We start from the raw sequence: 26,986 nt of genomic DNA, 5'->3' as shown, positions 1-26,986 counted from the left end.
GGATCTGTGCATCACCTTGGAACATTGAATTGATCCTCTGTCACTACAAGCTAACACGCTCGTGACTCTTACAATGGATGCAGCTCATGCCGGCCAAAATAATTCTGTTGCACGTGTCACCTGTGTAATTGTTTTTAATTTACTGCTAATTTAGTCCCTCCAATAAACAAATGACATCATCCCACAGGTTTTCCAGACCCCCGACCCTTTAACTAGTCAACTCCAGCCTCCTGCCGGTCCTGCAGGTCAGGCAGAACTACCTCAGGCTGCAGGCCAGGTTCCCCTGCAGCCCACACCAGTCAACCCTCAACCTGCTGCCCAGGCTGCATCTCCCACTCCGGGCGTCCCCGCCGCCGCTGCTCCTTCCGCACAGGTCAGATCGACCTGGACTGTGTTTCCTTATCACCTGCTGTGTTTGTCCACAATCTAAGGTCACTCACTCGCTGCGTAGTCAGGTGACACATGAGCAACGCATCACGTGACCGTCAGTGGGTCGTGTCCCAGCGCTGACGGTTCGGATGATGATGTCATTTATGTTGTCAGTTCTATCAACTCAGATGTTTCAATCCGAATGACTCAGATGTGTAAATACAAAAAAGTCTCAATATGCCAAGCACTCCATTTGAAAGTCTCATTTTATTCGATAAACTTTATTAATCTCTCACATGGATTACAAAATACACTTTTTAAGAACAAGGAAATTGGTCGACATGCATTCACGTTAGACAGATTTTAAAGCACTGTACATGTTAACACAGACACTCAAATAAAGGCTACGAAGGCCTTCAATCTCTAATCTCAGATTAAATGTCTCCATCTGTGTTTTTATAGGCTCCGGCTGCCAATATGAAGGCTCCCATTAGTTTGGTTTTAAGGTTAAGGTACGTTTTTACCAGTCAAATCTGTTTCGCTCCAAGTTTAAGATTCATCCATTTCTAATTGCTTTCTTGTCAGTGTGTGAGTTTGTATTTTTCATCCCTCAATTTCTCTTCTCATCTCTCCAGAAATTCGAAGAAAGAGCTAAACGACATCCGTTTTGAATTTATGCCAGGGAGAGGTACGCGGAATTCTCTCTCTCTCTCTCTCCTGAGCCTGTCCTGAGCATCAGGACACATCATATATTCAGTAATAGAAGCTGACACTTTATATCTCAATATTCATGTTCATTTGATGCTTCAGCTCCAATCTGAAGTATTTCGACTGCAGGGCTTTTCAACCCCGTCAAACAACAACAGTGCTTTAACGCTCTTTCATCACACGTCTTTCTTCAGCTGTGTGTGCGTTTTGCTCAAACTAACTGTGAACTATTGAACTTGAAAGAAGTTTTACAAATTATTAAACCACAGTTGCACTTTTGTTCATATTTGCTTTGTAACCCCCCCTACACACACACACACACACACACACACACACCAAAAAAAAACCTGTTACAGTCTGTTCCTTTTTTTTTCCAGACACAGCAGATGGCGTGTCCCAAGAGCTGGTGTCAGCAGGCCTGGTAGACGGGAGAGATTTAGTAATAGGTCAGTGATAAAATCGTCCCACACACTCTTCTTCTCCTCAGAAGAGTCGCCTGAAGAATTACAAATCAAACAACTGACATCACATTTCTGTAATATACACATTTCTCTCTCTCTCTCTCTCTCTCTCTCACTCTCTCTGTCTGAACACAAATACAACACAGCCACAGTTTTTTTTTTTTTTGTCTTTTGTTTTTCATCGGACTGAAACATTATTTTTCTTTTCAGTTGCTGCAAATTTGCAGAAAATAGTTGATGAGCCTCAAGCCAATAAAAATGTCACTTTCAAACTGGTGAGTGCTAAACCTTCATCTGTAAACTGGTTCAGAGTTCCTGCCGTTCTTTGCTTTAAAAATCCAACTTCTCCCCGGGACCTGAGCGGAATCGAGGTTGATGTACATTATGAAGTAGAACGTAGAGTTAAATATCCACCGGTGCTGGCTAATATGACGAGGTAAGTTGTAGGCACACATATTTAGTCATTTAATTGTAATGATAGCGTTCGTCAGCGTAACGCCAGCGTGGAGGCACGTGATCGTCCACCTTGTTCCATTCTTGTTGTAAACTCTTGAGTTTGATTTCTACACGTTTGGTTCACTTGGACCGGAGGATGAACTGGTGAGGTTTTGACGGTCAAAGGCCAAGTCAGAAATTCTAGTTAGAATTTGAACCCGTGTCCTGAAGGAGAACCTTCCGTTCAGTGACTCTGAACTACTCTTACCTTCGCTAATGGACTTTGTCACAATTGTTGTTGTGTCACCAGACCTTCCTGACTCTATTTCAGACAGATGTTTCATTTCAGAAGAATGACTCCCCCCCCGGGGAAGCGTTTCTGGTAGACAGCTAAACCCTCCGAATTTACAAGGTCAATCAAACGCCACTCGCCCCCCTGCAGTGTTCCACACCTGCATTGGTTAAATTAACGCCATGTTCTTGACTCACTGTCCCCTCGCGGTTTTGGCCTTTTCCCTAAATGAAGCGGTTTTTAGTTTCACTTTCAAAAGACTTTAAAGAATCAGTTTTAGTCTGTCCCTAAACATCGCTCACACGCTCATGTTGTTGCTGTAGTTGCTCGTTATGTAACTCAAGTTTTAATGACTGGGGATAAACAAGAATACAGTTGTCAACATCATCACCTGTAAATGTTTCATTGTTTGATGTCTGAACAGAAAAAAAAAAAAAAATCCCTTCTTTTCATTTTTTTGTATGGTTACATTTCTGTCCAAGAGTCTGGAAGGACAAAGCGGTGATGTTTCTATGGAACCTTAGGAAAGTGTGTCAGTTTTCTGCTAATGCCTCCTGTATATTCTCACGAAACGCATCCAGCAATGTAGGAAAATGTGCAGTTCTCTTATGAAATTCCATGCGAGAGCCGCAAGCTGATGTTGGTAACGCCACCAACAGGTGAAATTGGAACAAAGACAAAAGGCTTAGCTGTCGTAGTAGAACCGTACAAATATCATGGTGCAGTGTTGCAATCGTGCAATCATGTATAAAATGACGGAAACAGCTGAAAAAGCATTCTGAAGGAGATGGATGTGAGATGTTCATAAAACGATCATTTAGCCATGTAAGTAGAGGAATATACAGAACTTATATTTGATTAAATGTTCTATTTATTGTAATCTGTTATATTTGTAACTCTCACACATCATACCGGCTCCGACTGATTCAATGGAGACTTATATACTAAATATATGATCATTTGTTTTTGCTCAAACAAAGTTTATTTCTGTCTCTGCAGGCTTCTGGAATTGAAGGATCTGAAATTCCAGATGACGTCAAATTGATGGGTTTTGCTCAACTCAGCATTAGTTAAACTTCTACCTGGGACCGTGACTTGCCTAAAAAATGTGAAAATTGGAAAAAAAAAAAAAAAAAGATTAACGCATTTCTTTTTCTTTCTATGGCTGTAAAGAAAACCACTACTGCCAAAGAAAACAATACAGGTGTGTCACCCATAGGATTATCCAATACCACCTGGTTGAATTCGGTGGTCGGTTGAAGTACAGTATAAGAATCACTCCAGAAAAGTTTACAGTGTACACGTAGAAGGGTATCTACTTTAAACAGTTTGATTTATCATTCTGCTCTCCCTCATTCTGTCTTCTTTTTCTCTTTTTTTTTTGTTTTAAATACATGATGCATTTGCACAATCTGAACTAACACCCTTGAATCCTGAGAAGTATAACAATGCCTTATATTCATCAGAACTACTGAATGCACATCCTGGGGGAGAGTCCCAGCTACCACATGGAGCATTATGTTGTCTGAAATGTACAAATGTAGTTTCAGTTAGTTACGTCAAACTTTTCACTTAACTCCTGATCGAGAAGGGGCTGCTGCTGAGCAAGTCGACAGAGAACTAGAACCAAATTTTCACTCCACCTGAGGTTTTCCCACACTCCCTAACAGTCCGTTAAGATCAAGGAAGTTCTTCAGATTTGCTGGAATCAACAGGTGGATTGAAACGGCGTTAATCCATCTGTTGACGCATGACTGCACTGTCTGTAGCGTTCTTGTCTATAACGGCAGGAATATCAAGTACAGTAACGGTTAACAGCAAACTAAAATGTCCTCGCTGTGGATCCAAATACATTTGGTGCATTCGGCTTCTGTTTTCTTTACTGTAATTAGGGAAAATGTCAGTAAGTGAAATAGTGTATTTCGAACATGGGAGCCATATAAAGCAGATGTACAAGCTAGCGTACATCAGGCTAAATGCCTCATTTCCACATGCAGACATTCGGGGCCTGTAAATCCATAAATACACTCCATTCACTTCCTGTGACAGTGCCTCTCAGACTTTTCTTAAATCCTCCACCCTGTGAAAAATTCAACTTCCCGCTGTGCACCCCCCCACCCCCTTCACATATGGTGCTAGCACCACCAGCAGCTAGCTAGCACTGCTAGCATGCTCGCTCTGTCAGACACAGTACCAGAGCCTCACAGCAGATGGTTTTCCACAGTGGGGATCCCTAAGCTGTTTTACTGTGTCCCCTGACCCACACCCATGGGTGTGGAGGAGGACTGCACAATAAATAGTAAAATAATCAGTGTCATCTCATTTCGAAATAAAAACAGTTTACCCTCTCCTACTCTTACTGTCACCAAACAAGCACTTTGACATATCTTATTCCGTCTGTTCAAAGCTAAATATTAAGCATCTCAGGAGCTTTTTTCTTTTTTGTAATGAGTGCAATAATTGTTTTTGTCACAAAAAAAAAAGGCCAGAATCAAATGATCTCAATGCTTCAGGAGAAAAAAAAAATCACATTTAGCTGAAATCATGCAGCCCAAGTGTGGAGCTAAAAGCCATTAATCCATATTGAGGCAAGTTCATATCAGAAGTGGAAGAGGGTACTGCAGAATACAGGTGGACAAAACTAGTTTTTTTTTTTTTAATCATTTTTGCATACCATTTGATATTACTGTGCGTACCCCTGGAGTTAAGTGTGCCCCAGTTTATAGAGCTCCTCCTTCCATTTATTTTTAGCCAGCTATTTGCCTCGAGTAAGTTGATAAATTCAACTTTTGCTACATATTCTGGATATGTGAACAGCATGTGAGCAAAAACACAAGCTAACGGGCTACAAATGAGCCGTATCACAGGTTATTACTATGAAGGATTGGCCTGCAAAAATTTCAACCAAAGTACTCAAGTTGAAGTGCAGGCTAATGATGAATATCATTTTACCCTAATCTGCAGGGTAATTAATTTTTTTAGATAATGACAATTATAATTATAACAAATTAGATAATTTGGTCAAAAATCCAAACTGATGAAGCATGAAACCAGAAGAAAACTAAATTTCTCTTTTTCCCCTCCTAACTTGTCTAATTAAATATGAATGTTTGTAGTAAAAGGTTTTACAGTAACTGAAACTACATTTTACAAACAGTTGTGTCTGTTGGTATTTAGTTTGTTTTAAATTGGTCTTTCAAATTCTTAAAATTAAAATGCATATTTGTTTATGTAGATGAAAAATAAGTACTTGATTTAACTCGTGTGTAAATAATGACAGATGGCTTTGATTTGTTTTTATACCAGGTGTTTCACTCTTGGCCTTTTATTTTTCTGTCCTTTGACACGAATGTGGGTTGTGAAGGAAGATGACAACTCTGCAAATTTGAATTTAGTTGTTTTGCAGGACATACTGTAATTGTGTGTTGTGTATGATGCTTATTTCCCTTCACCCCTAGAAAAATTCACTTTTTGCCTTCGAATATATATATATTTCCCGAGGGTTCCTGAAGCACTGCATAGCGCCTGTCCATCTTGAAATTCTCCAGATTTCGCACTCGATAGCAGCAAGTTTATCTCCTGCGGTTACCAGTGGAGGCTGTTTACAAAATTTATTGTACATCTGAAGTCATTCATCTACTTAGTCAAACATTCTAAGGAATTAAAAGGAGGATTTGGCTAAGCTATGAGTGTAGACATTCAGAACAATCAGAAATGTATTTCTGTCCAGATCAAAACAACCAGAATTCTTTATTAAACCACCCCCTGGATGTTAATGTGCATTAATGACCTGCTACGATCCTTCTGTTGGTGCCGATGGCAGCCCAAGATTCATTTAAAACTTTAACTTGAAGGATAATGATTACACATATTTTACTGTTTTCAATTAATGGAGTGATTATGTCCCAACCCTCCAGATGCCATATTAAATGATATGAATTGTTTGGTTGCAGATAAAATGCTAAGAAATATTTGAATTTTGATTTTAAACATGTTAAATTTAATGCTAGCCTTAAATGGAGCACGGCAGGGCTGACGGAAACTAATCTGAAAGTTAGCATCTCCATGGGTTCCCTTAACTAAAAACAGTGGGATTTGTTATTTTGGATTGTAGTTGTAACATTTTAGAAATTGTTAAGCAAGACAGTCTTCACAAACACCACTTTGATTAATTTAGAAGCGAGAATGAGATTGTTAGCCATGCAAAGCTAACGTTATGGTAGGTGCAAATGACGCAGTGGATGCATGTTACCATCAAGCTTAATGCTTCTTCTGCTTTGATGACGTTTGTAGTCCTGTTTAGCCACAAGTTAGCTGTAGCTGTTTTTCTCACAGATAGATGCTTCAAAATTGACAGGTGTGGTATGAAATGACATGTTTTTATTTTGTTGAACAAAATGTTAATTAAGGGCTGCACGGGGGTGCAGTGGTCAGCACTGTGGCCTCACAGCAAGAAGGTTCCGGGTTTGAGTCCAGGCTCGGGCACGGGATCTTTCTGTGTGGAGTTTGCATGTTCTCCCTGTTCCTGTGTGGGTTCTCTCTGGTACTCCAGCTTCCTCCCACAGTCCAAAGACATCAAGAGGGGACGAGGCTAATTGGACACTCTAAATTGGCTGTAGGTATGAATGTGAGTGTGAATAGCTGTTCGTTTCTGTATGTTGGCCCTGCGATGGACTGGCGACCTGTCCAGGGTGAACCCCGCCTCTCGCCCGTAGACGCTGGGATAGGCTCCAGCCCCCCTGCGACCCTTAATAGAAAGGAATAAGCGGAAGACAATGAATGTATGAATGAAAATATTAATTAGCGGCATGGTGGTGCAGTGGTCAGCACTGTCTCCTCACAGCAAGAAGGTTCCTGGTTCAGGCCCCGGCTCCAGCATGGGGTCTTTCTGTGTGGAGTCTCCATGTTCTCCCTGTTCCTGCGTGGGTTCTCTCTGGTACTCCAGCTTCCTCCCACAGTCCAAAGACATCAGGAGGGGACGAGGCTGATTGATACTCTAAATTGACCGTAGGTATGAATGTGAGAGCGAATGGTGATCTGTCTATATGTGTCGGCCCTGTGATGAACTGTTGACCTGTCCAGAGTGAACCCCGCCTCTCGCCCGTAGGGATAGGCTCCAGCCCCCCTGCAACCCTTGACTGAATAAGTGGTAGAAAATGGATGGATGGATGGAAATTTTTTAATTATTTTTCAGCTTTTAATCAAACTAATTCATAATAACTCACTGACTTAAAGATGAGGGAAACAGATGTTAAACAATGCTAACTTCTGGGTTTGAAAACTCATCCCTACGCTGCTCTATTCAACATGACTAACTTTATTAGTACTTTATTCAATCATAGTGTCATCACAGTCTTTGCTTTTGTTACAAGTGAAGATATTTTACCTGAAATGAAGATGTTTTGACCGTGTTTCTCCTCAAAGGAGAAGCAACAGCTGGCATCCTCATGTTACTGAACTGCAGTATTTGGTGCCATTCTCCTGGTGAGGTTTGCAACTGACAGCAGACCCGAACAGGATATGTGTGTATGAGAAAAGTGTGTGTGTGTGTGTGTGTGTGTGTTTGTTGTGTGCGTAGATTGAGCCTGGCTTTTAACAGAGTTGAAGAACTAATGGATTTGTTCTCATCCTTTATCCTTCACCACATCCGTCTCTTCTGTCCTGCTTACAAGTAGTTCATCACGGCTGTAGCAACCCAACAGATGCCCGGCAACAAAACACTTTAGTCCAGGCGATAACTCATCAAGGCTGTAATATATTTGATTCTCAACTTGTTTTTCTTTCTTTTCTTTTTTTTCTCCCCAGTCTCAGCATTCTTTCAGTTGCTCTGTTTTGGTTCGTTTTTGCAGTTGAAAGCATGTTTCTCTTGAACATTTTTAATCAATAAAGAATGAGCATATCAGCCTCCTCTGTGTGCTTTATAATACAGCATTACATGCAGTTCAAGTGGAGCCTGGCAGAGAAAAATGGGATGTAACTGTGCTTTTGGGATCCAAGTCTGATGATCTATGATATTTAACTCGCTGTCAATCAAGTGCCCTTATCTGAAGTATAATTTTCTGTGTGAATTTGTTGTCTTGGTGCCCGAGCTTGGACAACCAACACGTCCTCCAAACAAAGCGGCTGAGTACGTCCCCTTCCATCCCCTCTGTAAAGGTATGTTGAAGCATTTGTCCACATGGAGACACTCACACAGATTGAGTACCATTTCGTCCCGCAGTGGCCATAGAGAAAAGGAAAAAATACAAATTTTGGTATAACATACTCCCACAAATGATTAATTTTTACCCATGAGATGCTATGCATTTTTAAAAGTGTGACTAGATGGGGATGACATGATGCAATGAGCAAGTTGTCGCGCTTTGATTCATTTGATTAAATATGACTTGTTCCCGCGATTTGATTGACATTTCAAGTTTGTTTGGTGGAGATTTTCATAACTTCAGGACGTAAGGGAGAAATTTAAGGGTACAGTCAGGTATTATTTTATAAAAAAAAACAAAATAAAACCATCACTGCCTATAGAATTTCAGCGTGGAATGAGGATTTTTTATTTATGTTCTGCTTTTAAACAGTCAAAAAAAGAACCACTGGTATGAAAACACTTTTACTTTTGGATCACATTACTTGAAAAGTTTGGCAAGGAGAAAATGGGAAATTCTTGAAACAATACCTTAAATTTTGTGCTTGCTACAAGAGCGTCAGTAGGACAGTTGACAGACATGTCTCCTCCTCTCTTTTTATACATTAATGAAGGAAACTGACAAGAAAATGTTATGTTTTGCACTCCAGTGATGCTGTAGGCAAAAGTTAACTCAGGTTTTTTTATACTGGCAATAAATGAGGAGAGTTGCTTTGAATAGCGCCTGATTTTTTTTAATCTTTATGCCTTTATTGTGTGTTGGTGAGGAAAGATCTTGGTAACGTGCAGCTTCATGCAACCTGACATGTTACCTTCCAATTTTTTGGTCCTGTGTTTGGCTCATAAAAGACAGTGAGTGTCAGTTAAACATTAACTTACATGATGAGAGTTAAGTAGACTCTTGTGCAGTTATTGCGTAAAGGCAGACACTCGCTCTCAGAGGACGTGAAGACTCCAGCATGAGCAGCTTCGCAGAGATCCTGAAGGAGATAGGAGCGTTTGGTTTGTTTCAGAAACGTTTAGTGGCTATCCTATGTATCTCCAGCGTATTTGTTGCCTTCGATGTGATTGGCCAGGTGTTCACAGGGATGAACTTCCCACATCACTGTAACACCGACTGGATCTTGGACCGAGGGCCCAACCTGACACAAGAAAGGCAAAAACGTCTCACCCTGCCGCTGAACAAAGATGGACAGTTTGAAAGCTGTAAAATGTTCAAGCCTGTGGATTTGGATCTCGAGATTATTGAAGCTTATGGGATTAACGCCACAACGGCGTGCATCAACGGATCTTATTTTGATGCTCCAAAAGATGCTTCCAGTATTGTGACAGAGGTGAGACTTACTATTTCACTTAATGTGTTCTACTTTTTTAAAATTTTGCTTGCCCAAGTGAACAGTCAATGTCTGAAACAAAGTCTGCGGTTCACATATATTTATGATATTTTATTTAACATTTGTTTTTATTTTAAGGCAGAAAAATGTCAGTACATATGAACACATGAACTTAGAAACATATATGTGTCTGAAAACACGTAGCTTATGGAGATGATAGCGAGAACCCAGTATAAATCCCATTGGCTTTTAGCTGAAGGAACCCATAAGGATGCTAACTTCTTGGTTGGTTGACAAATGTACACCATCCCTGCTGCACTCTGTTCTCCGTGTCATTCCGCTTCACAGGTTGTGGTTCAGTGAAAAGTCAGTTAGAAAGTTAGCATCATTGCTATTCCAGTCAAACAAAATAATATTTAAACATTTTATTTGACAACATGTTCTCTGCCTGCATCTGATTCATCGGTCATTCGACAATGATAACTCCCATAATCCAATGCTACTTCGTGACATCATCAAACTACAGCGTTTATTATTGTTTTGATGAAACAGACTCCGAGTGGAAGAAATTACACACTGTGTCTTTAAGAACAATGACCAGTTCCAATAATATTGAGAGATTTATGGTCTCCAAATATCACGGCAAATGATTAACATGTCTTGCGTTCGCATTGCTTCAGCAGCAAGATCAGAAAACCTGGATACCTAATCAGTAACTTTCTCTCATACACACGCTGCAAAAAGAATGAATTTGTTTTTTTGAAATTTGCTCCCTGTCTTTTGGTCCCTCAGTTCAGCCTGGTGTGTGACAGGAGCAGTTTCATTGAGGCGTCTCAGGCCGTCTACATGGCTGGTCTGCTGGTCGGAGCCCTGGTCCTGGGCCAGATGGCCGACAGGTAGAAATATTATATCACTCCTGCCATCATTATACCCAGTAGTTTACTCTTTTTTTGTGTGTGTGTGGGGGGAGTGGCTTATTTTTATTTTGGCAGGTTGAAAAGCATCTTTAGAAATTAAACAATTAGATGGCGAGGCTAAAAAAAAAAAGACTGCTTTTTACATTATTTTGAATTCAATTTTATTCCGTGTTAATCTAAACCTGCAGCACCTTTTATTAGTCCCGTGTGCATTGTGCAATGAATAAACAAAATTCCCCGTGGATTGCTTATAATTTGACTTCGCTAATAAGACTCAAAGAAAACATCACACACGATATAGCCTGCCGATTTTTTTCTTTAAAGAAAATATTTGGAAATTTCTCTTTAGATCCATACAGACATGTTTTTTTTTCTTCTGTCTTTTAGGTTTGGCCGGCGTTTTGTTGTCCTTCTTTCTCTCCTTCTCCTGTTCTTGTTCGGAGTCGGTTCGGCTTTCTCACCCAACGTCTACGTTTACATGGTTCTCAAGTTTCTAGGCGGCATCTCGATTTCAGGAATTGTTGCTAATGGATTTGTGATAGGTAGGTACAGTTTTCCCAGCAAAACACTAAAAAAATGGAATGATAAACAGCTGCACTGCCTTTTTTTTGGTACAACCACTGGGGGGCACCAAAGTGACATTTTTAAATTATGTATCTTATGACTTTAAACCACAAAACACAAACTTAAAAAACTAAAAATAGGCGAACAATTTTGCAGGAGTGTGTAATATGTCATGTGCATTTTTATTTTTAAAATTTGCAGCTGATCTTAGGTAAAGTGACTAATTTTGATTTTATAAATAACATTGGAGGGCTGCAAAGTGAGGGAATCGATGCGAGAAATTCAACGATTAAAAAAAATGTAATGGGTTCTTCCTGTTACACCCCTCCACCATATATGGTGTAAATCGGCCTAATGGTTTTTAGGTAATCCTGCAAACGCGCAGGGTAACGGTAGAAATGATGCCATCTCCGTGTGTTTTGCGGCTTTAAAGGTGGGGAGTGGAGCGATTCTACCAAGTTTGCTTTCTGCACCATCATCTGCCACTCTTTCTTCCCCATCGGATTGATGATCTTATCCGGTGTTGCCTATTTGATCCGTAACTGGAGGGTCCTGCAGATGGTGCTCTTCGGCCCGCTTCTTCCTGTTGTGGGAATATTTTACTGGTCAGCAGCTTTTCACGCTACTTTCCTCAAAATTTTAATCGTTAAAAAAAAAAACAATACAAAAACAATTTCCTGGACCTCTAGGATCCTCCCAGAGTCGGCACGCTGGCAGATTACTCAGGGCAGGAAAAAGGAGGCCATAAAGGCAATCCGGAGGGCAGCAAAGGTGAACGGGAGGGAGGTTCCAGAAGATCTGCTGGACAAGGTGAGCTGCAACATTTTTGCCTCAGGAATCATCAGTTTCTCAAACGAGTTTCTGTCTACTATATATTGTTCAGCTGGAGGTTGAGGGAACATCCAAAAGAGGGAGCATGCTGGATATCTTCAGGATATCATATCTGAGGAAACGTGCCGTTATCATGAGCTTCGTCTGGTGAGTCGTGACTCCCTCTTTGTTCCCTCACAGGCCTTCTGATGTGCTAATGAACATATTCCTTCCCGTCTCCGAACAGGTTTGGAACCAGTCTGATGTACTACGGGCTGAGCCTGAGTGTCGGTAATTTCGGTCTGGATATCTACCTCACACAGTTCATCTTTGGTGTAGTAGAACTTCCTGCACGCCTGGGTACTTTGGTCCTCATACAGCACTTTGGGAGGAGAAAATGTCAAGCAGGGATGCTCACGTTCGGAGGAGCCGCTTGCCTTGTGATCCTTGCGATTCCAGAAGGTAGTTTACTCTTTGGTTTTACAGCCAGATCGATCCAACTGGGTAAAACTTTATCTTAAGGCTGCATCTAAGAATGCTTAGTTATATGTAAGAGGAGCAAATAAGCATCAAATGAACCACTTTGTGAGCCTTATTGTAAGGCACATGTATCCCTTTAAAACATCAGTCGCTTTGTTGTTGTTTTTTTGGAGCTCCCTCCCTACTTATACTCAAGAAAATTATTGCTGCATGACCTACTTACATTTTCCAGTAAGTATTTAAAAAAAAAATCTTTCTAAGTTGACAATTTAAAGTATAAAACTGAAAGCAGTGGCACCTCAGAGCACATAAGGCACTCCTCTCTGGCGCCCCCCTAAGGAGAACCCAGGTTAGGAACCATTGCCTCAAGTAATATTCTCTATTCTATCCATCCTTCATCTGAAACCCGTAAAGTTAACATGAAACTCCCTCCGTAAATGACAGCTAATTTAGCGTTTACTTAGCATCGCTGTGAATTTTTACCCAGCTGTGATGACGAAAGAGCGATGCTTTTCCGTTCTTTACTCGCCAGAGCTTCCTGTAGCGGTAACAGTCGTCGCTGTACTGGGGAAGTTTGCCGCCACTGGTTGTTTCTCTATCGTCTATGTTTACACAGCAGAACTCTATCCTACCATTCTAAGGTAAGGTAGGTGATTGGAAAGCTATAGAGAATAATAGATCACTTAAAAATAGTGATAATGATTAAAAAAAAAAAAAAACCTGGATTGATGATTGGGCCGTACTTGCAGGCAGAATGGGGTGGGTCTGAACTCCATGTGTGCTCGCGTGGCGGGCATCCTGGCTCCACTCATCAGACTCCTGGATGTCTACCACCACACCATCCCCATGGTGATGTACGGCACCATACCCATCGCCGCCGGGTGTCTCTGTTTGCTACTGCCAGAGACGCACAACACTGAACTTCAGGACCACGCCGATCTCCCGTGAGTTTCTTTGATTACTTTCTTTGGCTACTAGAAAACAGTTGCATCCCGTTTAACGTTCATCTCGGTTTTTATTTGCAGAAAACCTGAGACCGGAACGGTTGAGGATCCGCGGAAGTCCCTCGAGAAAGACCAACAACCGGTGAAAGGCACAAAGTTGTAGTTTTGATGGACATTCGCAGTTTTTGGTATCAGGATTAGGAAGTAGTTGCTCTCATGCAAAGATTCAAAACAATCTTCTTTTACTTACCAATTTATTTTAGTAAGTAAATCATTTTCATACATTAAGATTCTGAGTGTTTTTGATGTATATATATATATATATATATGTTGTTTGTTTTTGTTTTTTAACTCAAGTCACCTTGGTGTCCTGATAAGCATGATTTGTAAATATGAGTTTGATACCATCCGTGTATATTTGGTTCACACTCTTTTGTTTATCTCACGGCTGCCTAAAGTGTGGCCCGCGGACCAAAAGTGGCGGCGCGGTCTGATTTTGCCCAAAAATTTAAAAAGACTTCATATCAAAAACAGTAAAAATATTTTTAAAATATACTGTTAGTGAAAAATACTGTAAGTGTTTCATTATATTATCAGGTAAAAATGCCCTTTTCACATGAAGGATCTCTCATTATCAGGCAGCAGAGTCGTTGATGCGCTGGATGGCTGAATTCGACTCCACCTTCCTTTGTTACTGTACATTTGTGTTTCTTATCCTTACCTGCACTTGAAAAACATGACAGCGATCATCTTAACAAAATAAACTGTATTGCCACTGAAACATTTTCGTGTTAAGTTTTTTTTTAATTCCTCTGTTGAAAAGCTGAAACCGTATTACACGAAATGAGCACAACTGATGAATTAAAATAAAGCTGATCAGTTAGAAATGATACAGTTCAAACACCATGATGGGGGATTAAAACAGTACAATCAGCAGTCAGGAGGGAGAAGTGATTGATTGAGTTCAGGACTATAAGTGTCCTACTGTATAGACAGAGCCGTGTTCAGCCCCAAATCAAGTCATGAAGAAGCGGAATGCATATTTAAGTTTGTTCTCTATGTAATGCAGTTTATTTTAAGATTATTGAATAATTTTCTGCAAAACAACGAAAGCTTGATTCCATTTCTTTTTAATCTCAGTTAAAAAAATATCTATATCTATATAGATATAGATATAGATGGATAGGTAGATTAAGAAAATATTCCCAGATCTTGCAAATATTATATTTACACACTATCTTTTGTTACCAATCAGATATTTAAAGTGGACAGTTCTGACGACTCTACAGCGCCTCCCATGCAGCTTCAGGGTGTTCTCCCAGTCACCATCACATCAACTGAGAACAAGAGGAGAACATTGTTTTTGTTCGGGAAAATGACAAGATTCTGTTTGCTGCACGCGACAGAACGTCCATTCGTACTCACCTTGTTCCAGGAAGATTCTCATGCCTCAGATTCACAGGACTTCAGGGCCCCGGTGTTCTTAAAAAGCCATCGGCTCTTGTGCTGGGAATATCCAAAACCTTCGTCATAGTTCCCTTTTCTCCGAAACAGTTGTTGGTAGTGAAATATGCAGTAGAATTCCCCATATAAAGGTGCATAGTTGAACATGCTACAAATGAGCACAATTGGTCAGTTACAGTAGAAAACCAGGAGATCAACAGAGTGTTGCATTGTGGGTCGTATGTCTCCTATTGGCATTTGTTGCTAGGTCAGTGAGTACTTGCTGGAGTTGAGCTGAGGAGAAGGCAACGTAAATGCTACATGTTTTGCTGTGGAGAAGATACTGTGATACCTGCACAGGTGAGGCTGATGTCAAGCAGCACCTGAGGCCTGCACTGAAATGGTTTGCTAACATTAAACTATCGCTTCCATTGACGTTCTGACAGCAGTCCTCCGCTACATGCATGTAAAATTAGAGGAAAAGACTTTCTGGACTTAAAGTATTTGGGAGGAAATAATTATTTATTTTTTTGAAGTTTCATTCATTTTATTTATAGCAGTGTTGAAGAGAGAAGCAGATTGCTAATGTTTAGCAGCAGCACTTTAGCTGAAATGTGCACCTTGCCTTCAACTACTCACAAATGCATATCTTGAGCTGACAGAAGCGTTGTTTCCCTCCTGCATCACTTCTTTGTGACACCAGAAAGAGCCAGCAACATTTAGCTTGCAGCTAATAGTGACTTGCAGCTAACGAAAGCAACAGCAAAACTGCACTGAACTGAAAGAGATAGTAGTTTGTTTTTAGCACAAATCAAAGTGTGGGTTACAGAGCACATGGCCAGATAAAGAAGTGAATTATATCTAGCAATGTGCTTCAGAGTTTTTAAATTAACTTTTTTTTTGGGGGGGGGGGGGGGGGGGGGGGGAGTGGTGGTGGTGGTTTGCTGTTGTTATCCTTCAGTCACCATTTTAGCTTCAAGCTGAATGAATGTACTGTATGTGACTGGGAGTTCAGGACATCTACTTGTGAGTACTTTCAAAGGCAAAAACAACTTTTTGGGTGAAGTATTACTTTGAGCACTGTTACTGAGAGGTAGGTTACCTGCTACCTGTACACATCTGTATAGAATAAAACTGACATAGGCAGCACTTGTTTTCACATGAAGAAAACATTTTTTTTCATTGTATGATAATGATGTATTACCTCGGGGAATTATACACTTTGCTCTTGACTGTTGCTGTTGCTTTGCTGATTATACTTATCAGGTTACCTCTGTTTATTTAAATGATTGTCCTCAATCGATTGTAGCCATTGAATCATCTGCATTTCAGCCAAACCGTTACAAAGAAACAACTTGTCAGGTCCTCCTGCATTGATCACTGCTGAGGCTCATCGTATGTTCAACAAATCCCAAGCTACACATATTTAAAAAAAAAAAAAAAAAAGCATTGATTGAGATTTTTTAAAAAGTAGAATATTTAAATAGCTCACCTTAACCTTTTCTTGCACTGTTTACAGCAGAAGCAACTTTTGTGAAAAATGTATTTGTCTGCAGTAATTTTTTCCATGGGATAAACTGGCTTCAAACAGGCTGAGCATGTTTCTCGGCAAGCCGGTTGAAACTGATGAGAAAAAGCGAGAGACGAAGGCATTTGAAAATCAATCCTCTGTATTTTATATCGAAACCCCCAAAAAAAACAAAAGTCTGATAAAAACAAATCTCGGGACATCAGGAGAAAAGTAATACACGAATAGGCACAAAATCACAAAAAAATATTGGCACATTACATTCTGTACATGACAGCTTTATCATAGAGTAGAATTAAGGTTTCTGATTGATGGGCAGCCGAACCTCTGGGTACGTGGTGATCTGATAGGTAGTTGGACTGACCACAACCTGACCCGTGGATGATGTTGTGGTTTCTGGTTGAGTTGTGACAGTAGTGGAGGTTTTGGATGAGTAAATCCGGTTACCACAGGTGTCGGTCCTCTCATAGTTTTCCGTGACTGTTTTGGTACCTAAAATGTTTGTCCCCCCACAATCAGTCTGGACCTCAAATACACTCATCTCTCCTTTAGGATTTAGCGGGGAGGATTGCCTTTGTCCGCCTTTCATTGGATGGCGTTTCCTGTCCTGAGCAGGGCTGTTGCATGTTATAGTTTTTGTTGTGCGGAATATCTCCTCCGTCTTTGGGCTGTGCTGACACGTCGGGCAGGTTTCTGGTGGTGGTAGCTCGGTTTTATCAGCCTTCCTAGCAGCTGACTGGATAGAAATAAAAGCAGGGGAAGATAAAGGACTGGCTCTGTGTGTTGCGGAGGTTATTTCGTTGCTTGCACCTTGAACATGTGGCAGTACCTCTGTGGTGGGGCCTTCCTGTGTCGGCGCTGACTTAGCTCTGCTTGAGCCAATGCTAATTTTGCTAATGTTGCCAGAGGATGGGGATTCTTGCACTGTTCCTAATGACTCTTTAAACAGGCAGGACAAACCAGCAATATCGGACTCAGATTTGAGCGTAGAGACAGAATAAAGAGCCTTCTTAATGGCTTCCTCGATGTCCACAAGCCTGGCTAAGGTCTGTTCTTTTAGATTCATAATTTCCTCACTGGCTCTTTCAAGATCTCCAAAAACATGTGCCATTGAGGACTTAGTTTCATTATTGTCTCTTAATAACCTCTCCTCCTTGTGTTCTGGTTTCACTTTTGTTTGTTTCCCTTTGTCTGGGTTGACAACCCAGTGAGGAACATCCTCAAATACCCGTCTCAGTGACTTTACGTCAACCTCACTTGTGTCCTCTTCGATTTCTTCAACTCGGCTGAGAATGCTCTTCAATTCCTCCTGCTTCCGCAAGTTGTCAAAGATTTCCATGGCTGCTGAAGTGTTCCCCCTCATGATCTCATCCATGTGAACAGACAGACGCTGCCGGCGTTCATCCTCTGTTTCAGCTCTGCCTTTCTTCTCCCTCATCTGAACTTCCTGTCTAAGTTCATGTGTTTCTTTTCTGTCAGCTGTTTGTCCACTTGGTTTGCTATACGATCGGTCAGGTGTGGTTTGTTGCACAGGAATTTCTGGTTTATTATCTTTAGATGAGGGTTTTTTGTTGTCAGACTGGGCAATTTTGGCTCTTTTTGGCTTTGCAGGGGCACTCTTCCCTGAGGATTTCTTGGCGCCTTCAAAAATTTTGCGTGCTTCATTAAAATCTACATGACTTTCATCTGTATCATTGGTATTATCTTTGACTGGGATGTTTTGGGGGCTTTTGTCCTGCGCAGTGTCCTTTACCTCATCTTGTCTATTTACGCTGTCTGTTTTGTCACTTTCCATGCTGATGACTGACCCTTGAATGTTGCAGCTTTCATGAATTTCCACACACTTTTGTAAAGTTCCACTGAATTGTTGGTTCCCACCAGGACTTTCCTGACCCACTGAATTTGGTTCTGCACAAGAGATGCACAGGTCTTGCTTATGCCCATTCTTCTCTTGCATGTATGTTTCTCCTTTCACTGCTGTGTTGGTTGACTGATTAGGATTTTGTTTCACCCTTAAATGTTGAGGTTTAGGAGGGATGGCCGGTTTCGGACCAACAGGCCTTCTACCTTCCACTAAGGAACAACTTGCAGCTTTAAGGGTTTCACTTTGGGGCTTTTCATCTGCTGCAGTCGCCTTTTTTGTGGCTTCATCTTGTGTCAGTGGTACTTGAGTTATTGTTGGTTCAGTCTCAGCACAAAACTCACTTTTGGTTTGTCTTTCAACAAACTCTTCACCCTTAGGTTGGGTTGCTTCTTTTAGAGATTTGGAAGAGTTTCGGTATATCATTGCTGCTTTGAAATCTCCTCTTGTAACATTAAGGTTGGATCTCTCCAGGGAATCCAGGGCTGCCTTAAGCCTGCCCTCAAGGACTACTTCCTCATCTTGTTGCTGTGCAGCTGTCTCTGAACTATTTGAAGGCACCATAGCGGTTTCAGAGAGTTGTTTCTGGACCGCCTCTGTGCAAGTTTGACCCTTTTCACTCCCATGAATTTCTTCATCCTTCAGACATGCCGTCCCACATTGATATTCTGCTTCATGCTCTGAAGTTGGGATAATTCTGTCGTGAGATAATTCTGTTTGTTTTATTAAGCTGACACCAGGTGTATTTATGGAGGATGGCTCAAAAGATTCTTGAACAAGGAAGCTCTGTTTTTCTTGTGAAGAGCAATAAATAGATTTGGCCTCCATTGTGGCCTGTCGGAGGCTATGGATTGCCGTTTGAAGGTTCAAGATTTCATCCTTGCCATCCACCACCTCGACTAATTCAGCCTGGTGGACTCCATCAGCATCATGTGTCTTTAAGTGCGATATAGCGGAGGAGTCACTTACTTGGCCACAAGAAGGGACCCCATAACTCTCTGTAGAGGACCAACCACTCACAGGTGATGTATTTTGACCTTGGGGGGTGGTAGATTGAACTAGATTTTTACTGATATTTGTATAGAAATATTGCTTAGGTTGGGCTGGCACTCCGTCTCCAGAGAACATACTTTTCAGCTTCTTTACATCCACTGGTACCCACTCAGAAGTACCCTCCTCTGTCAGATCTGGTCCTTGTTCCACAGGAAGTTCCTGCTCTTGAACCGTCGGCTCAGCCTGGAGTGTTTTCAGATACTCCAGATCACCTTTTTCAATACAGTTCCTAAAAAGTTTCACATTGACTTTGATTGATTCTTTGCTGATTTGATCTGGAGAGGTTCCTAAAGGGGAATTTATGGGTGCCCCAATTGTGAGCCTTTCATTTTTCATCTCAGTATTATAACTTCTGTCTGCCTCTGGTTCATCGTGCTCTGAACATCTTTGTTGAGGATTATATCTTCTCACATCTTCCTCATCAGCGTACTTGTAGAGGGAGTAAACAATGACGTCTGTAAACTTGTCAACTCCCTCCTGGATTATCACTCCTTTTCTCACAGAGTTGTCTTGATTGAGAATATCCTCAATAAGTTGAGCCACATTGGCAGTTTTACACTCAGTGTCGTGGGCAGTGGGGAATTGATGCTGCTGCACAGGAACGTTCACCACTGAGGTCTCAATGTTACCTTTACTGTCCTCCTTCAGGTATGTGATCTGAGGCTTTAGGTTTCCCCTTGGTAGCAAGTGCAGGATGAAGTTTTGAGAACTGCCTTCAGCCACTTCATCATATTTGATCTGGGGCCCACTCTCGGTTAATGTGAACTTTGCCTTTCTAGCTATCATTGTCTCGGTAACCTCAATAATTGAGCCATCTGAATGAATGGCCTTAAAATGATGAAGAGAATTCAGTGATTCCTTGATTTTCTCCACCATTGTCTCAATTTCATCCTGGTTCTGATGTCTAATTTTGTCAAATGGCATTGATTCAAACAGATGGGCTCTGTTTTTGACGTTAGCTGGCAGACAATCCCCACCGTCCTCTGCTTGGATGTCGGCTTTTGTTGTATGAGTGTTAGCCTGCTCTCTTTCAATATTTTTTGCGATGAATGGGTTGTTTTGGAACAGGGCTGCACTCGTATTGACTATTTCCCCTAATCTATCTGGGTTTGTGGGCTCATCCTCAAAGATCGTGGAAGCCTCATCCCTGTCACAAAACCCGCGATCAACGCCAACAACACATGACCCTTGGTTACGGGGCTGGTCTGTCAGGTCGCTGCTTCCGTCTTTGCTGTGAAGATTGCCTTTGTGACACATTTCAAGCTCCTGCATTTGTTTCTGGACGGTCCCTGTTTCACCCCCAGAAATAGAAACTTTACCCTTGTCATCTAGATTTGGTCTAGATATGTTGACAGACTTACTTTCAAAAATCCTTCTGGTTGCCTGGACATCTATTCTTGTCATCTCCTCCTCACATTCTCTGTTAGAATCTGGACTGGAAGAACTTGAAACAAGAGGCTCTGGCTGCTCAAATACAGCTGATGTTTTACTGACAGCGCTTCTTTCCACTGTTTTGCCTGCTGTGTGAATCTTGGGTGTGTAAGGAGACACAGGATTACTCAGGGAACAGTTCTCGAATATCAAGCGCCTTGAAAGGACCTCTCCCTCAAAATCAGCTTCAGCAGTTGTCGCTTCCGTCTCTGAACTCAAAATCTCAGCAAACTCCTCATCTACAGCCTCATCCAACATCTTTAGCTCTGGTTGTGTGTGCTTCAGGAGCCTTCTCAGCTCACATTTCTGTCTATGTTGGTACAACGTTTCTTTGGGAGGTGGGGATGATGCAAATTGTTGGGGAAGTGACCCAGACTTGTTGCCTGATCCTAGCTGATGGCTGACTGATGCGACTGGAAGGTGGTCATCTTTCTTTTGTTGGGCGTCTTCGGCCATCTTGGAGGAACAGAGTAACATTCTCATCATTTTTGAATTATCCGGTGAAAACCATGCTCCAGAGAGGGCAAATGTGTTTTAAAGAAGGAGATGCATACATTACAGTACGTGAGTGGGTGGCTTTCTGCATGCGTAGTGTCAGTTTGTAAGCTCAACTCCAAAGCAGCCATCGTTGTGGGACAGCATCATTAACAACAATGATATACAACACAAACCAGTTCCCAAAGTCAGTGGAATCCAGCACCTATGCCATGCTTTCGAGGGTAACGTGTTAACTCTCAGGAAGCACACATTTTGCATGTTATTCTCATTTTTGTCACCATGCAAAGCCCGAAGTGAATCAGACAGATGCACCAACCACACCATCACTCACAAAACTAGTGAGGCAATAACTTACCTTGATGACTCTTTTCCCAGATTCGGATGACTGATCTTGGGCCTGAATGGAGACAAGAATAATTTCAGGTAAGAATGATTTTAATTAAGTAGACTCATGTTATAATTTGATGCTAATTCTTTGCCGTGTGTCGCAGCACACAAGGGGATATGTTGTCACCGTGTACATGCATGGTTTGGCTTTAAAACTGGACAGATATACTCGGTCAAATAATGGGATTGGCCTCAACTGTCTGGTATCGGTCAGGCCCTGGTTGTTTTTGAATCAAAACGACAGTCTAGGTTTATGTTTATAGTTGGCTTGTCTTTCTCTCTCTGCAGCAGAATTGAGGAAAAAAAAACCCAATTCAGCTTATTTTTCTGAAAGTAATAAAGTAATGTGTTTAGTGTCTACTTCCAAATGCGATGCTTAAACAGGCATACAAAAAACAAACAGATAAAACAGTATCTCAGAGATACTGCTTGTAAGATAGCGTCACCGATTCAACACATTTAATTAAGGATGAATGAAGCATATGAAAGGACTTTAGCAGAGCCTTGTTTACTGAGAATTTTCCTCCTAATGAGTAGAGAGACATGTACCGGTTTCAAAAGCCTGCTCTTTGGTTCCTGAGGTGCTGCCTTTGACAGATAGAGAGCAGATATTGCTTTGACAGAGACACAAAGCTTCTCCTTATTTTGGATGACGGAGCTTCCTCTGAAGTCTGCAGTCGACCTCCGCTTTTCATCTGCAGAGAAATCAGACACAAACGGGCCTTTCAGATTCTTCACATGGGATTCAGAGTCCAGGCAACATTAATACCCATCGTTTAGCATAGATGTCTTCAAAGTGGGAGGTGGGCCCCCTTGAAGGGAGAGGAGGCTCCAGACACTTTTAGGGGACATCGTTTACAGCAGCTGATTAGGTTTAATTTATGGTTAAGATACAACAGTGTGGAGGGAATTTCTGCCTCGCAAGAGTCAAACTTATCGTCACAGACGGTTTTCATGTATTTGGTGTTCTCTGAAGTTATTAAAACTGCAATATCAGGCAAGTTTAAATTTCTTTACTACTATGAGATGAATGAAAAAAAAATATATATATATATATAATACACACACGCTCTACCTAAGTGGAGGGCCACCATCTTAGACTATGTTGGTCGCTGTTAGCTATGAACCTGCAGTCACATCAAGTTTAAAATGGCATTGTTTTCCCCCACTACATCATAGCTACATTGCATATATTACACATATAAACTACATCTGCAGTATATGCTGAGTGTCAATCACATGTTCATTTTCTAAGTAGATGTGGAGCAGCTGCCATGTGGTCGAGTTATAAATATAACCCTTATGATGGTGAGGGAGAGATACCTGACTCCACTGACACACATACTGATTGAAAGGCCTGTCACGGCGGCTACAGTTGACTAAGCATGGAGAAGCAGAAGTAAACACACACACACACACACACACACACAGAGCTTTACTCTTATCAAAGCAGTAAGTCAACGGCTTCTGGAAAATGTTTATCAGTAAAAACTTGAAGCAGGAACTTGGTAAATGTGGGTTCTAACAATTAGGTCAACCTCAAGAGATTTTAAGTGAATATTTACAGACAAAACTATGTACTGATTATAAATACCATTATCCACGTCACTGTACTCGAGGATTTATAGTGATGGAAAGCTTCTCATAGCATATACAAGCCATAAAATATGCATGCAGTATTATTTGTACCCAGCACTATATCCAGATTATTCTCTCGTTGTCATCCTGGTTGCAGTATGAACAAAATACAAATGAGAACTCACCACCAATGAACAGATCCTGCTTTAGCCTGTTGTCTTACTTTCTGTGAATCTGCACGTTATTGTAATTTCCTTGTCTGCTCCTGCTGCTCCTGCTGCTCTCCAACTCTCTCCCTCTCTGTCTGGCTCACTCCCGCTCTCTCTGAGTCCCTTCTGCCTTCGTGACAGCTGACCCTTTCACCCTCTGACACTTATTCGGGTCTCCTAGCATGTCGGCTATTTCCAGCCTGCGCGGTGTCACACCAGTTTGAGTCAATCACACCTCATGCAAAGTCACTGGGCATGATATTCATCTCCATTTCATCTCCTTCCTGTCAGTCATGCCACCCACCGCCTTAGCCTGAGTCACAGGATTCACGGGGGGGGGGGGGGGGGGGGGGCGCTTTCAAGGGAACCTTTTCCATTGGAGCTGCCATCTTGTTTTGTTTTGTTTTGTTTTTTGGATTATTTTTTAAAGTTGTGTAAGGATTCATGTTCTTCCTGCTTGCCAAAGCACAATGCAAACAATAACAATTGATAAGTCCTCATTCATACCTCTGCCAGATAGGTCATGTTTTTATCCTTTTCTTGTCTTTTAACATAAAAATTATGAAGCCGAATTTCACCGAACTTGGTTGAGGAGGGTACCACGAGCCAAAGACGACCCCATTGAAATTTGAGGCTGATCCATTTTACACAGAGACCAAAAAAGTTCTTTTTCCTTCAAATATTTACGTTGAGTTTGGCTGAGGTCTCCTTGGAGGAGGGATGTTCTATCCAAGCTGTCATACTAGCTATCAAATAAATAATGGCTTGACCCTAATTCTAAGTCCACAAGGGCAAACCCTGTCACTCATTTCTTTGCTTTATAGCACTTGAGGTTGGTAAACAATATTGTAGATTGTTTTACACTTGAAGAAAGGAAAATAATTGCACTCACCAACTTGAGAAGCTACAATTTCATCAAAATCCACCGCTCCAACTGTTCTCCTCCTCTCTACCAGGCTTTGATTCACCACCTGCTGGAGACAGCGCTCTTGAAACTGTCACTGCTAAAAATATATTATGTTTATGACAACATGAAGTGTTGTTTCTATTTCTGGAGTCGGTCTGATAGACAAATATTAGATTGCAAATGTATCACATTAATGAGGCTTTCATGATTTTATTCACCTCTCGAGATGCTCTCCCTTCTTCTCCATCATCTTTAGCATCAGCAGAAATGTGGCTCTCCTCTGTAGATCTCCTCACTTCCTCAGTCACTCCGTTAATCACCGGCATGACATCTGTTGCCTTGGTGTTTGCCGCTCTGAAACGGCTCTTCGGCTTGTTTTGTGTGGCAGCCTTTGACTCAAACAGAGCTCGCAGGGCCTCTATGGACCCGGCGCTGTTTTGAAGACTCCCCATCGACTTGCTGCGGCTCAAATTGGTTTTGACTCGAACGCGTTCCCATTCATCTTTTCCCCTCATAAGAGACTCCGGATGAATCTCTTTATTTTGCAGCAGGCCACTCGAGGGAGGAGGAGATGCTGTTATCTACAGTAGCAGTACAAAACACTTGGCTCAGCAATTAAAAACTTTCTGTTATAAAGATTCCACGTTATAAGGTCAAAAGTCACCTCATGTGGCGTTGTCTTGGCGTCACCGTTATCTCTTGATGTTGCTTGAACAGAAGCTTCTACTGCAGTTTGATATCTGCCATGAACATGAAAGTCATCTACCCATGTATGAGTGCAGTCATAAAAGAGTGGTAAAGATAGTGAGGTGTGGTTCACCTGGCAACCAGCTGGGACACAGATGCTCTCTTATCCTGCAGCCCTGTTTCTGCCGAGGAGTCACATGACGAGGCGACGCTCCTCAATGACTGGGTAAGCCTCAGGTTGCTCTTCCGCTCCATGACCAATCACTTTACCACCGCACAGTTTGTTAATAATAGAATTGCCCAGAATATCTGAGGGATAATAAATAGCATAGTCTGGCGTAGTACCTTTTATTAGAGTACTAGCAGGTCTTTCTTCTTAAAATGATACTTAATCCAAAAAGTGGATTTTTACCTTTTCAAGTACTCACAAATAGGTGTCATCGTTTCACAAATATGTTTTATTTTCCCTCTTTCATCACTTCATTGTGACCCCTTCATGCAGAAAAAGCCAGCAACATATATTTAGCATGACGCTTAGAGCGATTGACGGTTAACAACGCAGAGGCAACAGCAAACCTTTCCAAAAATGTCTCTTCACCAACTCAAGTAAAACGTCTAGTATAATCCACGTCTTTGTCCAGCTGTATGCTGGGTAATCCACAGATGTGCTTTAGAGTTTGTAGTTGAACCTCTATTGGACAGCTTTGCTCATGCTAGCCGTTACGCTCCATTAGCAACAAGCTAAATACACATAGCTGTTCTTAGTGCAGGAGGGAAGAAAACCGTTTTGTGAGTTCAAGACACCTATTTGTGAATACTTTACTTTTTTGAAGAAGAAGAAGCAGACGAAGAATTGCTTGAGATCACAACGATGCATTTGTTTTAACAGCCGATCAGCATTTCACCTACTAGTCACATTTTTTCTACTAACCCCCAAAAATGGCAAGTTATAACATCACTAATGGATCGAGTAGAAGAAATGAGATGAGGCAATGTAGAACAGATTAGGATGTCTCAACAGTACTGCAGGTTGAGAGAAATGCAAACTTTGCCTTTAGCAAAAGATGTATTTATTTTTTTTTAAATTGAATGGTTACCTGAGAGGTGTCAGTCGGTGTCCGGGACTCTCGGCTCTCCTGCAGCATCACAAGACTCGCACGTGATGTGAAGCGTCTGGGAGCAAAGTCCGTTGCCTCGCTCATTACCAGTGAATGTGTAAAGGGGGGAAAAAAATGGATGCACGTACAGATTGATGACCGCATTACACTTCTGGTACCTTCATCAATAATTTTATTCCCCTGTAATTTGCTCCTAAGTGAGTTGTCAGGGAAGACTTGTTGGATGTGATGTGGAATTAAACCTGCAAAGTTCAGATGTAATTACTTGATCTTTGAGCAGCAGCAGGCCATCCGTTAAAATTAAATGAGGTTACCTTTATTGATCCCAGGAGAAAATAGTAAGACATTGACAAAGGACATCAAACAGAACATTGAACTTAATGAATGAGAGTTGCTCTGTGCAGCTTTGAGGGGAGCACACTCATTAACGGAGGTTTTCAGGTTTACAGAGGAATAAAGAGGAGTGGAGGGCAGCAAACCTCGCGTTAATCGTTTGATCGCGTTCCAAACAATGCATGCAAAAAAATGTAGGCTGGCAAGAACCTCATGATATGCTTTTATTTTAATATATTTGGGAATGTTGCATGTTGTCATCATTTAGAGTTCAACATGCTGTGTGACTTCCTGGCTGCTCTTATCATGTAATCTTCCCTATTATTGATAAATCAGCTGATAAATAGATGATTTGATTCAGTTTTAATTCATGACAATCGGCAACATTCCCAAATATGAAGATCCCCTCTGTTCCTCCTTTATTCCTCTGTAAACCTTAGAAACTAATGTAGACTAAAATATGCTTTATATTTATATCATTTATAGTCTGTATTCGA

General features: G+C 41.3%; 3 protein-coding genes across 5 annotated transcripts in view; 2 read left to right on the top strand and 1 right to left on the bottom strand.

The window, feature by feature from the left end:
• The window catches only part of oxsr1b (oxidative stress responsive kinase 1b), a 43,515-nt gene extending 35,346 nt beyond the window's left edge, over nucleotides 1-8,169 (top strand). For both annotated transcript variants that reach the window (XM_086192143.1, XM_086192144.1), the window contains 6 exons: nucleotides 188-373; nucleotides 832-881; nucleotides 1,005-1,057; nucleotides 1,455-1,523; nucleotides 1,749-1,813; nucleotides 3,265-8,169. In XM_086192143.1, the coding sequence (XP_086048269.1) occupies nucleotides 188-373; nucleotides 832-881; nucleotides 1,005-1,057; nucleotides 1,455-1,523; nucleotides 1,749-1,813; nucleotides 3,265-3,339 (498 nt within the window). In that variant the 3' untranslated portion in view covers nucleotides 3,340-8,169. The remainder of the gene's footprint in view (nucleotides 1-187; nucleotides 374-831; nucleotides 882-1,004; nucleotides 1,058-1,454; nucleotides 1,524-1,748; nucleotides 1,814-3,264) is intronic.
• Nucleotides 8,170-9,316: 1,147 nt separating this feature from the next.
• slc22a13b (solute carrier family 22 member 13b) lies at nucleotides 9,317-14,226 on the top strand. Of its 2 annotated transcripts, XM_086191274.1 has the most exons (10): nucleotides 9,319-9,741; nucleotides 10,534-10,637; nucleotides 11,046-11,200; nucleotides 11,656-11,827; nucleotides 11,912-12,032; nucleotides 12,106-12,200; nucleotides 12,280-12,494; nucleotides 13,045-13,153; nucleotides 13,262-13,456; nucleotides 13,538-14,226. In XM_086191274.1, exons 1-10 carry the CDS (start codon nucleotides 9,367-9,369, stop codon nucleotides 13,617-13,619), a joined length of 1,623 nt encoding a protein of 540 aa, XP_086047400.1. In that variant the 5' UTR covers nucleotides 9,319-9,366; the 3' UTR covers nucleotides 13,620-14,226. The 2 variants fall into 2 exon arrangements, with proteins under 2 accessions (XP_086047401.1, XP_086047400.1); XM_086191275.1 differs by lacking the exon at nucleotides 13,538-14,226 and having other exon boundaries at nucleotides 9,317-9,741; nucleotides 13,045-13,158; nucleotides 13,262-13,398.
• Nucleotides 14,227-16,394: 2,168 nt separating this feature from the next.
• LOC147241568 (xin actin-binding repeat-containing protein 1) lies at nucleotides 16,395-26,654 on the bottom strand. Its single transcript, XM_086192355.1, has 8 exons — nucleotides 26,136-26,654; nucleotides 25,172-25,347; nucleotides 25,016-25,091; nucleotides 24,570-24,932; nucleotides 24,337-24,415; nucleotides 22,207-22,352; nucleotides 21,626-21,667; nucleotides 16,395-21,228 (listed from the first exon to the last, which is right to left on the bottom strand). The coding sequence occupies exons 2-8, from the start codon at nucleotides 25,291-25,293 to the stop codon at nucleotides 16,723-16,725; spliced, it is 5,334 nt and encodes a 1,777-aa protein (XP_086048481.1). The 5' UTR covers nucleotides 25,294-25,347; nucleotides 26,136-26,654; the 3' UTR covers nucleotides 16,395-16,722.
• Nucleotides 26,655-26,986: the final 332 nt, after the last annotated feature.

This window comes from Aulostomus chinensis, chromosome 21 (genome assembly GCF_037954235.1).
Source record: "Aulostomus chinensis isolate RoL2024-O1b breed Wild chromosome 21, RoL_Achi_v1.0, whole genome shotgun sequence".
NCBI classification, from domain to species: domain Eukaryota; kingdom Metazoa; phylum Chordata; class Actinopteri; order Syngnathiformes; family Aulostomidae; genus Aulostomus; species Aulostomus chinensis.
This window is presented reverse-complemented; position numbering and strand designations above follow the sequence as displayed.

Bases quoted from the DNA above. Each gene is read 5' to 3' on its own strand.
- slc22a13b (XM_086191274.1), top strand. From the start codon at position 9,367: ATGAGCAGCTTCGCAGAGATCCTGAAGGAGATAGGAGCGTTTGGTTTG. The intron at 11,828-11,911 runs GTCAGCAGCTTT...CTGGACCTCTAG, and splicing joins GTTGTGGGAATATTTTACTG to GATCCTCCCAGAGTCGGCAC. The intron at 12,033-12,105 runs GTGAGCTGCAAC...TATATTGTTCAG, and splicing joins CAGAAGATCTGCTGGACAAG to CTGGAGGTTGAGGGAACATC.
- LOC147241568 (XM_086192355.1), bottom strand. From the start codon at position 25,293: ATGGAGCGGAAGAGCAACCTGAGGCTTACCCAGTCATTGAGGAGCGTC. The intron at 25,092-25,171 runs GTGAACCACACC...TGTTCATGGCAG, and splicing joins GTGTCCCAGCTGGTTGCCAG to ATATCAAACTGCAGTAGAAG. The intron at 21,229-21,625 runs GTAAGTTATTGC...TGTTCCTCCAAG, and splicing joins CTGGGAAAAGAGTCATCAAG to ATGGCCGAAGACGCCCAACA.